We start from the raw sequence: 14,145 nt of genomic DNA, 5'->3' as shown, positions 1-14,145 counted from the left end.
TTATTTTTTCATGATGAATCCATATTACAACAACTGAAATCACTGGTTATATTCTTCTCTGCTGTTAAAAAAGAAAAAAGTCTATTATAGATGTAATAGCACATCACTTTATAGTAGGCTAGATCCAGTGACTAATCAACCTTAGATTTCTTATGAACCACCTGTAAGGTGCTTTCTATTTATAAATCAGATATAAGCAATCTTCTTTTCACACTAAGGCAGACACACACCTCCTTCTAACAAGACAGAGCATGAAAAAGTGATCCCTTAAGTAGGCCAAAAGAGCTTTGCAGGTCTTAAGAAAAACAACCTTCCTCTCCAGACTATGGCAACTGCCAAAGCAAGAGCAAAAACATACGCAACTCCCTGCAGTACAGAAATCATCCATGCTAAACAAAGCACACGTGGAGCCTACAGTGTTACCAAGCCTGGCATGGTCCGATATTAGAGCACAAAGCATTATTAAAGCATAAAACAATCCAAAGTATAAAAGTTGCAATATAAGCCAGCCAGCTTCCCTCTATCCCAACCAATGGCAACCTTGGACACAGCTATTCCCTGGACACCTGGAAGCAATTAAAAAAAAAAAAAAGAAAAAAAGAAAAAAGAGCAAAACCATCTGAGGACAATTCCTGAGGAATGACAATAAGCTCTCTACAGCAGGGGACAGCCAACTATCAAGTTGTTCAAGTTGCATGTCTCCTGACTGTGGATAGTTTTCTTCGTAAATCTATACTGCAGAAATACAGTAAAGTATTAAAGAATAGAAACAATCTGCTCCTGTGCTCTCAGAATCCTTTCAGTATAGGGCTGCAAAAGTTTCATCCTCCAGGGCTTTCTAAGAGGAACAAGGGGAAGGCTGTAGCGCTATAGCATGGTGTGCCTGACTCTGCACCTAGAAACTCTCCATGCTAAGTGTGAAAATTTGGTTCCTTACCTAGAATTTACCTCTGCAAGAGCTGGATGCTTGTTGCTGTTCCATACTCTGTAGTTGTGTGTATTTTTCCAGGCTGCTACAAATGCCGTTCCAAAGTCTGACAAAGTCTTTTCATTGTCTGATAAATTAAAATAAAGATGAGTGGTAGCAATTTGTTGGAGATGCAATACAAGTGAAGGTTTTTTTTTTTTTCCTTTAAAAAAAAAAAACTAAAATTTTCTAGGCTCTTGAAAAATCAAAGTTCAGTCCAACTCCAATATTATGAACCTGACATTTCACAGATATTTTATTATATTCATTTTTAAAAGTGTCCAAAAAAATACAGAGCCAGGACAAAAAAAAACCCCAAAACCAGATACAGTTACACAATCTATGTTGTGAGGGGTTTTTTTTTGTTGTTGTTCTTTTTTCATGACACTACCAGGGCAGATTTTATAAAAAGCTTTTCATAATGCTTAAGAATAAACACTATTTTTCTTATTTTTTAAATTCATTTAGAAAGCTCTGAGGAGCGCAACTGGGAGGGGGGAAAAGGTCATCCAAACATAGCCCTCTTGACTTGTTCTCTGGGCAAGAGGGAAAGGAAGGCAACATAGCAACCAGGAACAGAAACATCACTTGCTTAGTGCATCTGACCACGACCAGTGCTTTGCTCTGCTCTGCTCTTACATATTCATATTTAGTAAACTTCAGTTCTATTCTAAAACTGAAGTATCAGCTACTGTAGAATAAACTTACAATAACATGCCCTTTAAAATAAAATACATAAGAGCATAGGAAATCATTTTAGAACCAGAGGTGAAGTAGCATGCGTTTCAAGACAAGCCTGATCCTTCACATCAAGCATGTAATCATTTTGAAGTAATAACGTTGTTGAACAAAACTTAGCCTCTTCTAGATCTTAAAGTGTAGTTCTCAGTCCCATGTCTTCTCATAAATACCACGGAATTGGTATTGATTTAGTTAACAATCAGTAAAGGAAAATAAGCATGAAGAGGATGAAGTTAAGAGGATCAGTGTGGGGCAAACGACATCTTCCAGAAATAAACCACTGATTCTTTTTGTTACATTCAGGCAGAAAAGGCTGGAACATAAGGAATTTCCTCTGAACTGAGACAAAAATGTTTAAGCTCCAGAAAACAGAAGCTTATAAAGCCTATGGCTGACACTTTTCACTTAAGTGAATTCCTACTTAAGACCATGGCAGGAAGGGAGAAGAGATGGGTCAGACCAAGACTCTCTTGAGGACAACCACTAACTTCTTTCCTCCTTGGATCCAATTAGTTCCCCAAACGGAACTTCAGGTGGCAATAGAGTCTGTATAATATCCAAGTTTGTAAAATCTCTTACTATACAGGGTCACAAGTTCTTTTACTTATAAGGAAAGCTTAATTAAATCAAGGAGATTTTGTTGTCCTTGGCTATCCTCATAACTCCTTTAGAAGTTCTTACTTTGCAGCCTTAAAGGCTATTTCTTCTCTGACCATCACCTTCTCCTTGGCAGTAGGCCAAGCACGTACAGCAACAGAGTAAATGCTTATTACATTCACGTTCATCTCAGCCCCTAGACAAGGAAGCCAGTGTACCTGGTTGTAGCACAGCAGCAAGTAGTGCATGAAGATAAGCAGTAAACTGAGCCCTGATCCACTCATCTCCTCCTTCCCAACCAGTGCCATCAAGGAAAACATCATCTCTGTTTTCAGTCACATGCTTCACCAAGTAATCTGCAAATCTTAGGTCAGCAGTCGTAGGGTTCAGGATCTTACGGAGTTCTGGATCATGGATTTGTACATGAGCATCTTCTATCTGTTTGAAATAATTCCAAGGGTAAAAGTGAATCCAAATGAAATAGTATGTGGCATTGTATATGTAAACAATTACTGTCAAACAACTACCTAAATCTAAACACACAGTCACAACCAGTATCAAGTAGAAACAAATAACCAAACAAATCACGAGCGAGCTATTCCCAGAATAAGATACCGCTGATAAAACCAGAACCTGATGATCTTCCTGGCACAGAGTAAAAGCTGCTTATTTCACAGTATTTGGCAGGGAAGTTTGGGGTTCACATGTATTTTCTATGATTTTCTCTTTGATTACTGTTTTAATTTATCCACTATGTTAAGTTGGTTGTGTATATGTAACTATGTTATGTTACCAAATGCTGATTATATACTTGCGACCATCTGCTAGAACACATGCAGTGCTTTCTTAGGTACTTTTTTTTCCCCCCTCTTTAAACTGTTGAATAAATCAGGAGGTCAGCATTAGTATGCTTTATTCTCCAGCTGTATACAGATACAGTTTCTCAGCTGTAGACATTTATTTTTGAAGAGCTTATTATAAAGCCATGAAAGTCCATAACAAGAAAACTAAAACGGTAGTGGAAAAAAAGTTTAAAAAATGCCCTACAAATTCAAATATTGGATATAAGAATACACAGGAAAAATACGTTTTACTTTCTCACAGCTTAGAGGTTGCGTTCTCTACCTAACAACTAATAGAAACAGAACGAATCCTGAAATGTAAGAGCTTATTTCGTGGGGAATTTACTCAGAATTTGGGCATGAACCTGAAACATTACAGTGATATATCCAAAAATGCAACCTCTGCTCTGCTCCCACCCCCTCCTTTTTTTCCCCTCCAGCTCAAGAAATTCAAATGTAAAGGTTCATACTTCTACAATTGCATCACTCAGATGTTTCTGCTGACGGAACAAGATGTTGGTAGCTCCAGCGACAAAGCCACGGACTGTTACATCTGACAGGAGATGATGTTGCTGCAGCGCCATGTATGGCAAACAAAGGTATCCCTAAAGTAACAGAGATATTTAGAGGATTATCAAAAGGACAAAACATTGCCCATCTTCACAGTTTTTCCTAGCAAAAGCCAGCACATCCCCACCCACAATGAAGAATTCTGGTTACTATAATTTCAGCCATGATTGATTATTTCTTTGCTCTATCATATCTGTAAAGCAAAGGAACGAGATTTCACAGAAACTAAGTTTTTCAAGAGGTTGTAGAGCCTTTCAGTCTCAAGACTGAAAATGAAATACAATGCGAGTTGACAAGAAGCAAACATGCTTACACAGTAGCAGAATAAGCAGCATAAAACGAGCATAGAGGTCTCAAATCAGTTTAAAGACAAGAAGTCAAGGGAAACAGATTCACCTCATTTCTCATTTCCATACCATGCTGTCTTCTGGTAGACCTGAGGTACATAATGCAGAAAAGCTACAGCAACTGACACAGCTGCTGTCCACGTTTTGCTTACGGAGACTTAGAGGCTCCAGAGATAGCAGTCAATTTTGGTGAGCATGTGCACGCCTGCTTTAAGAGACAGCAGGAGAGAAAGCAACGCATTGTGTTTTTCAGCCACTCCATGCTTAGAAATTAACCTCTTATCTTACATTCCAATTAAAAAAATTTTTTTTTTTTTTTAAAAGAAGCACCATAAGGCTTTTAAGTAAGTTATGCAAAGATTGTTGAGAAGAAGCTGTACATATTGTATTATTTCTTTTAAATGTAGAATCAACATACCCATTGAGTTTGCAACTCAAATCTAATTTCAGCTGTTTCAATTGTGTAAAGCACAACGCAGTTCATTCACTAGTACAAACCCAGAAGGGCTACTGGCATACTGGACAGAAACATAGAGCACATGTACTTTATCACACAGTACATGATAAGTGGAAACACATGGAAGAAAGGAGCACAACTATTCCCTTTTGTTATATAAACACAGGGATAGCTTTCCAGATGACAAGCACTTATCAGTTGAAAACAAACAGCCTGTTTCAAAAGAGTAACGGTGCTTTGAAACGGAATCGCCGGCCTAAAATAGAAAATATTCAGAAAAATAAGGCTTAGGAAGTTTGCAAAGAAAGGTCTAATTAATTTTTACTCAAATTTTAGAACTCCTTCACTATTTAAAATATCAAGTGTTGGTTCCCAAATTCACATTTCTCCATAAATATAAATGTTGATTTCTGTGAACCTTGTTTTTAAAGAGTGAGTGCAAATGAAATGAGTATTAGATCCTATAGAACTGGTACTAAAGAAACAAATATCACAGGCTATTTTTCCTTATGCTCTGGTGTATTTGGATATATTGTGCCAACTGGCCACATCTCATCCCATTCAAATCTGTCAGATTTGTTATTCTTCTGTGGCATTGCATAAAAGAACCCAGAGGTGAGAGCTCTAAATGAGATTTAAACTTGCCAGTAGGCAGTTAAAATTTAACTTGCAATCTCTTTTTCTGATGACTTTGAGATGTAAAGCCTCTTCTATTTTAATTACATTGGACGAACTCAAATGAAAAGTGCCTTTGTGGAACAGAAGGTAAACATGTAGAAACTGTCAACTTCCTTCCAAATTGTTTACTTTTCCATTTTATGAGCTTAGCAGCAAACAAGTTTGTACTCTTAGCCTCCCCTGCCTCCCTCCCCCAGTTATTTGCTCCTTGCCTTCAATCTAGTATTTTAATAGAACTAAACTAAATACAATTTACAGGCTCTTTTTCAGACTAAACAGACCATAAAGACAAACACCAGTTTGTAGATCTTTGCTGGACAGCCATTTCTAACGGTGGCTTGAGGCAATATAGAGCAGATGGCATTTGATCTGCTCATTTGGGCCTAATGTATTATTTCTCATGGAAGTTATTCTGAGAAGCTCAAATACAACTGTCAAATACAACGTTTTGCAAGGAAATGCAAATAAGCATCTCCAAAGGGAGGGAGACCACCGTGAACCTCACTAGGTTGAGTTTCCACTCGCTGGGCAAATGCACTCATCTAATAGGTAATTACATAAAGACAAAACAAAGGATTAAATCACTTCTTTCACTGACAAAGCTATGTTTAAGAGAGAGGCATCTGCCCTGGTTTGCATAGGTAACTCAGCTGCACTAAGCGTGCATCACGTATTATCTGAGAATGCCTATCAGAGTCCTCAGAAAAACTGTAATACCTGGAGTTCAGTTACACTTCTGTGTAATCTTAAAGCCCAGCACCTCAGTACCATGCACAGAGAAAGAGCCACAGATAACAAGGAAGTGCTAACAGACAAAGAAGAAATGTTATCTCGAGGCTTGGGTAGCAGCCAGGAAGTAGTTTGCAGATTCTTAGTTAGGACGAAGGTAACTAAATACTTAAGCACTCTGATCTTGCCCCATATAGATTAGATTCTTCGGAGCAAAATAAAACAGTAGTTACTGGTACCAAGCATCCGTTGAGCGCAGCGGGTCTGCAGGTTACAGTCATTCAGAACTGCAAGCAGCATGCAAGTATACACGTGACAGCAAAGTGGAAGGCACATGCGCGTGCACGCACGCCCCCCTCAGATACGCACTTTCTTTTTTATCTGCCGAGGAACACCCAGCCACTTGTCAGAAATTGTACTTACGTGTACATTTCTGTACTCTAAAGTCCATTTAGAGTTGGATAACCAACATTATTAGCCACTTCTGTAAAAACAGAAGTCTTTTTGAGCTACCAGGTATCACGAACAACCTGTTTACCTTTGTAAAAATAGCCAACGGCATACCATACTGGTCCTCTTCCAACCCAGATATCAATCCTGGAACAAGCACCACGTGTCCTGTATTTGCCTGGGGCTGCACAGTGATTGGAAGGCTTTCTGAGCAGATGCATTCTTTCGGTAGGTTTCCAGCCTGTTCACATGCTTTATTTTCACTTTTTGCTCCTTTCAAATTAGACTCCTCCAAAATGCTAGGATCTAAGGTCTCCCAGTCACTTTCAGAAGACTCTGGAGAAGGGCGGGAAGGAACTTTCAAGCGCTGTACAGTACCATTGGAGGACTGAGCTCCATTGCAAGTCTTTGACTGGGAAAAAGGCACGTTTGCTTTTTGACCTTCCAATGAATGGTCTCCTGCCATCTTCCTGCCTCCCTTTCCCATTCCCAAGTTTGTATTTGAAATATCAGCAGCAGACACAGAAACATAATCATCTAACCGTGGAGTGATTTCCTGCAAGCCAGCATCCTCTGAAATACTTTTTCTTGGTCTATACTGTGAACAGTCAGTGAGACCATGTTCAATCATACCTGGAAAGTGATATCACACATGAATACTAGCACCTTAATACAAATTCAAATGATTTTTGTTAAATATAATGAAGGAAATGCTCTTCTGCCCATACCAGAAATCACATATTTCAGAACACTACTTTGAAAAAAAATCTGCCCCAACCTTTTGCTTTGAGCAGAATAGTTAGAAGTTAAGAATTACTTAGCTAAGGATTTCCCCTCCCTTTCCCTTTTTTTTTTTTTTTTTTTTTTTTTTGAGGGATGTATGTAGAGGAAATACAGCTGTATTTTTGGTTTGCAAGAACTTGGCAAGAATACATGCCCAATGACTTATTCTGAGACCCATCTATGTTACCAACAAGCAATAATAGAGAAGATCTAGTAGCTCTGGTTAAACTCAAAGAATAATCCATATACTCCAAGTAATAAGCATTAGGAGATGTGTCCATACTACATGGACAGGCATACAAGGTATCCCATTTTTCAGGCAACATATTGACAGAACTCTGCTGTCACATAAGTTGTTTTCCGCATGAAACAGTACAGCCAGTCTCAGTTATGAACAGAAACAGTGTTAAAAAGACATCCAAAGGTCTCTCCTTACCAGGAAAGAGTGACAGGACAGTCATTAGGGCTCCCACCAATCTATTTACTGGAGAAATGTAAAACAGCACCTGGTGGCAGGAGGAAAAATAAAAAGGGGTGGGGGAGGGGAAAGTAGGAAGGAGAGAACGAAAAAAATCAAAACAAAAGCTTAGGCATGACAGATAAAACACAGGCAAGCACACATCCAAGGCTTTTTTTTTTTTTTTTTTTTTTTTTTTACATCTGTTCATCAAAAAAACCCCTTCTAACAATTTTTCAAAGTAAATATTTAAATGTGTGTGTATACATATATCTTGCTTGCAGTTAGACAACTCAATCCAATGCTGACTGGATCAATTTCAGGAGAAAAAAATCTCACTGACTGATAGAAAAAAGTTGTTCTTGGCACTCTAGGTAAATTGTTCATTTTTGTACATTACAGTCTGTCTCTGCTATAAACCAGAAACCAAATAATCATCATTCCAGAATTCTGAAAAAAAAAAAAAACCTATGCAAAAACACTCTTCAAAGAAAATAATGTGTTAATAATATGCAGATAAATGGAGAACAGGATAAATACAGCATGCATTTATTAAAGATGTCTTTCTATGACTAAAAACGGATTTTCTGCAAACAGAAAAATGACTGATGTTGACTTCAGTAAAGCACTTTGGGTATAACATGGGAAATTAGAATCTCCTTAATTAAATTAGAGGGACTGAGATTAGTAAATTATTTAGGAATTCAAAAGGGGGATGTCAAAGGTTAGCACTGAAAGAAGCAGCACGAGGTTCAAGAAATACTACTACTGGCGTTCCTCCAAGAGAGGTCTTCAGAGAAAAAAACAAAACAAAACCATGTTTAATTATGCCATTTTAACATCCTCAGTAAAAAAGCAGCCGCATACTAGTGACAAATACAAGCATTACAAGGAGTCGGCAACACAAAGGAATAGAGAATGACCATATATAAAGTGATGACTTTGCAGGATAAGTTAATAGGTATATGATGAAATTCAAAAGTGCAAGTTTGTGGACTTAGAATTAATAGAAGACTTCTGCTCTAAGCTAGAAAGTCACTTGTTAGAAGCAAATGGTGTTGATCTCAGTAAAGCACAAAGCAACTCATGATCCACCAGCATGCCCAAGTCTATGAGCCACTGACCTGGTGGAACCAAAAGACAGACAGTCCTAACACATCATGGGATGTTGAACGGTATCTCAGCTGGAAACAGTATACTACCATAGTGTCTTGTACAATTTGTTTTCCTATGTTCACGAAAAGCCTATAGCATGATGAGAAGAACACGCAGCTCATCTCAAGAAAGTAATTTCCACTGACACCAATGGAAATAAAAAGTCAGGCTTCTTCTGAGATGCTTATCAATAAGTTAATGAAAGATACATGATGTAAGAGCATGGAACTACAGCAGAAACCCCATAACATCCCTTTCAGTTTAAGATTCTCAGGTACCAGGTATTCCTAGCTGAATTTATTTTTAAGTCTATAGGAATAAACATGTTACAAGAAGTCTACCCACATTTGTTTTTTTGTTGAGTGTACTGCATCCTTAAACTGAGCAGTTTTTTTTATATTTTTTCCACACTGAGTGCCTCTGCCATCTTTCCATCTGCATGGGTGCACGTTTCTTTAGCCCTCCCTATCCTGTTATAAGTTCTACAATGTTCACATCAGCCAATTGGATGGTACTGGCAGCAGAAAGTCAAATGATTGCCATCTGGAAGTAGTCTCACAGCTTAAGAGCCGCTGAGAGGTGGGGGGGGGGGGGGGAAGAGTTTCCTTTCGCCTGTGGAAAGGCATTAATCAAATTGCTAGGGATTAAAGAAAATTGGTCCATGGCATTTAGGCATTTTTCAGCTCTTCCTTTAAAGGTCTTTGAACATACAGATTTCCCAGAGTTATTCTGGAACCTTAACATCTGTCAGAAAACAGGCAGTACCAGGAAGCCCAAACTCTTCCTTTTGAAATTGCAAGTGTTCTCTTCCTGTCAGGGCTTGGGGGCAGGGGATCCCCCCCCCCCAACAAACTCACAGGTTTATTCAATAAGCATCCAGTTACTTTCAAACCAGATTCATATGTCTGAGTCATATGAACATGCTTGGGAAAGCCTCTCTCCACTTTTCCTGTGGATTTATGCCTCGCGGTTTGTGCAGTTTCAGAAAAGAAGCGTAGCTCAGGTAAGTATTTTGTTTACATATGCCCAAGTGGTGAACTATCATGATGCAACGCTAGCATTGTAAGTTTTTAAACAGATCAATAGAGATGTTTTACAAAAACGTTACCGCAGACTTTCAAAATGTATTCGGTGATTTTGGGAAAAAAAAACCTACCTACCAAATCTTGATTACATTCACTTCTACACGTGCATTGCCACTGTGTAATAACTATTTTTTCAAGCATACTTTTTGCATAGCCTTAATAGTATAGCCACTTTAGCATATGCATCCTTAATACAGAAATTAAATTCATTCTCCTCAAGAAATACTTATAATTATCAAGGTATATTTAGCATACAGAATTAGGTGACAAGTGCAGAGGCTTTAGTGAAGTCGTCCAAGTACCTCTATAAAAGGTGTATTTCTCACAAAAGGTACCTAAGCCTTAGATACAGGCTTTAAAAAGCTGTTTTGATATTTTACAGGTCAAGTCCTACTGACTTTCCAGTTGTAGCTAATGGGAAATTTCAAGTGCTCCTTCTCACCACTCTGGAGAAGCTAGCTTTTTAACTTAACAGGTTCACTGAAGAAATAGTGAAATCTGAGGAACTGAAAGCAATGTTTAAACAAAAATTTAAACAATAAGCCAAAAAAACCCTGCAGACCTGTGTCTGGAAGCTGACGGTCACTTTGCTGAAAGTTCTTGTCCCAGAGTATGAATATATACACAGAAGAAGAAAACAAATATCTCCTGTTTCACATCTGCTTGTGCACTTTGCAGATCCCACTTAAATTGCTAAGATAGCACTGTTTTTGAGACAATAAGATAGTCCAAAGAAAATACTGTCTACAATTCAGTAATTTTCACCAATTTATAATCTGAGTTCAGCATGACTTAATAGACATGACCTTTTACATTGCCTCCTCTAGCTGTCTATGTACTTCAAGTTTGAAAGAGGTTCCTAGCACTAGTTTTCCTTCGCATGCTTATGTAATGCTTAAATTAATATTCGTAGTTAACTGGACCCTGTACAGCCATCTGCTCCTTTTTAAGGTACCCACATTTCCTATCCATTCCTTCACACAAGTAGCTCTTTGCATTATGTGTATCCATTCCTGTCTTTTTATAATACATCACGTTTCTCCGCTCATTTAAACACATTTGACTTAACTTTTGTTGGGAGACCTATTAATAAGGCAGACATATATAGAAAAGGTGAGAGCAAATTTATGTTAACACACAGCAGCTTATTAGAGCATAGTTTCCAAACGTATACATGATGCATATAAAAGTATGTCACATTTGATTCTTATTTTTCACTCGTATATTTTATGAAAAACAACTAACAATAACATTTCTACTTGAATTCTCTGCCTCGGCTTACAAAACGTTACCTTTTTCTCTAGAAGAATCAATTTAAAAAGGATCAAGACCTGAAAAATACAGAAGAAAAAAACATGGCGAGTGAACCATTGCCATTTATCAAAAATACTGTGCAAATTGTCTTATTCAAAGTTTCATACTGATCATCGATTTTATTGGCTAAACGGTCAAAGACATTCAGCCAATAAAACTAGTGTCCTACTATCCTTTCTCCATCTGAACATTTTTTGCACAACGCACAATGAACTGCACAAACAGGAACCGTATACCTTGAACCATACAAAGCTTATTTATGAGTAAGAACATATTCTATCATCACTCCAGAGTTTCAAAAACCAGTAAACTGCATAAGCACAGGAGAGCTCCTAAACAGAAACACATAAATGAATTCAGCAGAACTCCAAGAATAGCGCTCACCTCGCCTACTTTTAGGCACCTACAGATGAGACACCTAGATCAGAGATGGTTGTCCAGACTTTCTTTTTATTCAAAGAAAACAGACAGATGCTTCTAGGGCATAACTGGGATGTCTGAAGTGAAACAAAAATGAGTTCTACCCCTCCAAAAGTCTACTGTGCATATGCAAATACATTATCCTGGTTTCTCAGTTTCATCTCCCTGATGCCTCTTGGTTAATAAAAAAAATTCTAAAGGTTATTTTTAACTTCGCTTAGGACACTCTGCGTTTCAATAGTCATCAAGAAAAAGGAGGGAAGCAGGTTCTATGACAGCAGGAGCTGCAAAAGTTACAAGACATGGGGAAAAGGGATAAGTTGTGCATGCCAGGACATTAGCAACATTCTTCCCTCATGTTCATCTGAAAAGAAGAGGGAAATGGAAACAAGGCCATAACTTAAAAGATACAATTTGCACTTTGGGATGTGAGTCAAGAAACTTCACAAAAACCTGGAAGTCTCCAGGGAAATCCAGGAAACGGACACAACTTTTTTGTCTAGAACTAACCTTAACTGAAGGTGTGTACACAGAAGGGGAAGGGAAATCAGAAGTCTGTAACCAGAAGTCCTAAGGAAAGACCTTCACTCCTAACACATATGTATTTAGATACGTTTATTTTCTCAGCTGCTCACAAAGCATTTTACTTCACAAAATTTGTCCAAAGCACCATCATGCTGTACTTTATAATATAACAGAGAAAGCATACCTTGTGTCTAAAGTGAAGAACAAGATCCCGAGGAGACAGACCTGAGATAGCAAAAAGAAAGCCATTATTCCAGTTTAATAGCTAGTAGAGATACAAACTTCTTGTCACCATTTTTATTTAGGGGAAAAACAAACCAACCCACCCACCCACCCACCCTCAAGTAGCAATTCCACTACACGTTCTATGTGAATCTAGTTATTTTGTCAGGAGAACTCGTACCAAATTCTCCGTCTTTCGAGCAGCAGTAATAGTTAAAGCTACAAAGGAGACTGATAATATAAGTAATCACACCCTGTAATACTCCTGTTGGCTGCAATACAGCATTATGGAAACAGTGAATTAGAATCCTACACTAAGCATTCAGAAAACACAGGGAAAAGTTAGAATCATATGGAAGTTTTCTCAAACAAGAGGTATGTGGAAGGTTGAGTACCCCATACCAACAAATCGTTTCACCTAAAAATTAATAAAGTACTGTTTCCCAAAAGGGGCTGAGCACTTGCTTGTCAAGCCAAGATCCATCATAGCATGTAGTTATAGGCTGAAAGCTATGATGGAAGGAACAAAGCATTTATTTGACATTTATTTAAAATCCATTAAGGAAGGAAAGCCTAACAGAATACTGTGCAGGCACATAAATCTCTGGTGCTTAATTTGGTAATGCACAGAAGCAAATTAGCTCAAAAAGCAAACGTGTTGGTTAGCACAACATTATCTCTGCTGCTTGTACAAAAACATCACTTACCAAGATAAACTTGTGACCCTTCCAGCAAAGTTCCTCCCAAAGAGCTATTCATATGCTCATAGAGTTCCTGTAAGAGTTGGAACAAAAACAAAAAACCCAGAAATTAATGGCATATGGTCACACAGAATTCAGAATACATAAAAACGGCTTGTTTCAAGAATTTCAACAGCTTATTTCAGGAAGAAAGGCAAGTTCTACTAAAAGAATCAATGAAGATGCAAGAACGAGCGTGATGGTCAATGCGCATTTCACTACAAAATCAGAGAGCTGACTGACTGTCATGGTAGTTCATTTCGTTCTTGTAATTTATTACATGAGTCGAATAGCAGAATCACCTATGAAAATGTAGTATCTAAGCAAGTCACTCATTAAAAACATTAAAACCCGCAGCCATACGCCAAATGCTTTGTTCCGTATGAATATGGTTTAAACTTTTACCTTTAGAATTGAAATTTGTGAGAAGTCTTTTTCTTCAAAATATGCATGTGTAATGAGCTGCAGCTTTGCCTGAAGTAACCCATACAAAGGCTTGAAAGAAACAAACAAATAGAAAAGCAAGCAAGTGAAGAAAACTTATTTAATAGCCCATTTTAAACTTCAGTCTTCTGCCATTCTTATCCTGCAATATAGACACATTATTAGAGGTACAGTTCACTTTCAGAGGCTGCTAACTTGAGCACAGAAGACAAGGCACTGCTTTTTAAATGATAATAATTCTTTCTTCTTTCTTTCCATTGGTACATACCATACCATCATTAAACACCTTTCTGGAAAAGTACTTTCCTGCTTAATGCTGCTCATGCACCTGTAGTAACAGTTTTCAATCCAGCTTCAAGCACTGAAAGAATTTCTTTTACCTACCTCGCAATTGGTAGCTATTGCTAAATAAGTAGATATACAACACGTCTCCTCGCAACAGGGTCTGCTATGTATGCGACTATCTTAAAACCTCTTTGACAGTTGTCAACAGCTGCTTTCTCTAGTTTTTTTGATAATCAGTTATTACAGTGACCAAACCCCCAAACCCTACTACATGAAACAAAGAACTTCAGAATTAGCACTTAAGAATAATCAAAGTGCAAATAGATATCCCAGTTCC

At 37.9% G+C, this 14,145-nt stretch overlaps 1 protein-coding gene across 6 annotated transcripts in view; it reads right to left on the bottom strand.

Moving 5' to 3' along the window:
- The window catches only part of AVL9 (AVL9 cell migration associated), a 46,324-nt gene that overhangs the window by 8,244 nt on the left and 23,935 nt on the right, over nucleotides 1–14,145 (bottom strand). For all 6 annotated transcript variants that reach the window (XR_011139752.1, XR_011139753.1, XR_011139754.1 and 3 more), the window contains exons 5-13: nucleotides 13,485–13,574; nucleotides 13,047–13,113; nucleotides 12,302–12,342; nucleotides 11,151–11,189; nucleotides 7,598–7,667; nucleotides 6,467–7,011; nucleotides 3,618–3,752; nucleotides 2,524–2,743; nucleotides 938–1,055 (exon numbers count right to left, since the gene is read on the bottom strand). Coding sequence is in view for 3 of the 6 variants with exons in the window: in XM_068935845.1 (XP_068791946.1) it covers nucleotides 938–1,055; nucleotides 2,524–2,743; nucleotides 3,618–3,752; nucleotides 6,467–7,011; nucleotides 7,598–7,667; nucleotides 11,151–11,189; nucleotides 12,302–12,342; nucleotides 13,047–13,113; nucleotides 13,485–13,574 (1,325 nt within the window). In the remaining 3 variants the exon portion in view is untranslated. The remainder of the gene's footprint in view (nucleotides 1–937; nucleotides 1,056–2,523; nucleotides 2,744–3,617; nucleotides 3,753–6,466; nucleotides 7,012–7,597; nucleotides 7,668–11,150; nucleotides 11,190–12,301; nucleotides 12,343–13,046; nucleotides 13,114–13,484; nucleotides 13,575–14,145) is intronic.

This window comes from Struthio camelus, chromosome 2 (genome assembly GCF_040807025.1).
Source record: "Struthio camelus isolate bStrCam1 chromosome 2, bStrCam1.hap1, whole genome shotgun sequence".
NCBI lineage: Eukaryota > Metazoa > Chordata > Aves > Struthioniformes > Struthionidae > Struthio > Struthio camelus.
The sequence above is the reverse complement of the archived record's forward strand: the minus strand, read 5'-3'. Positions and strand labels throughout refer to the sequence as shown.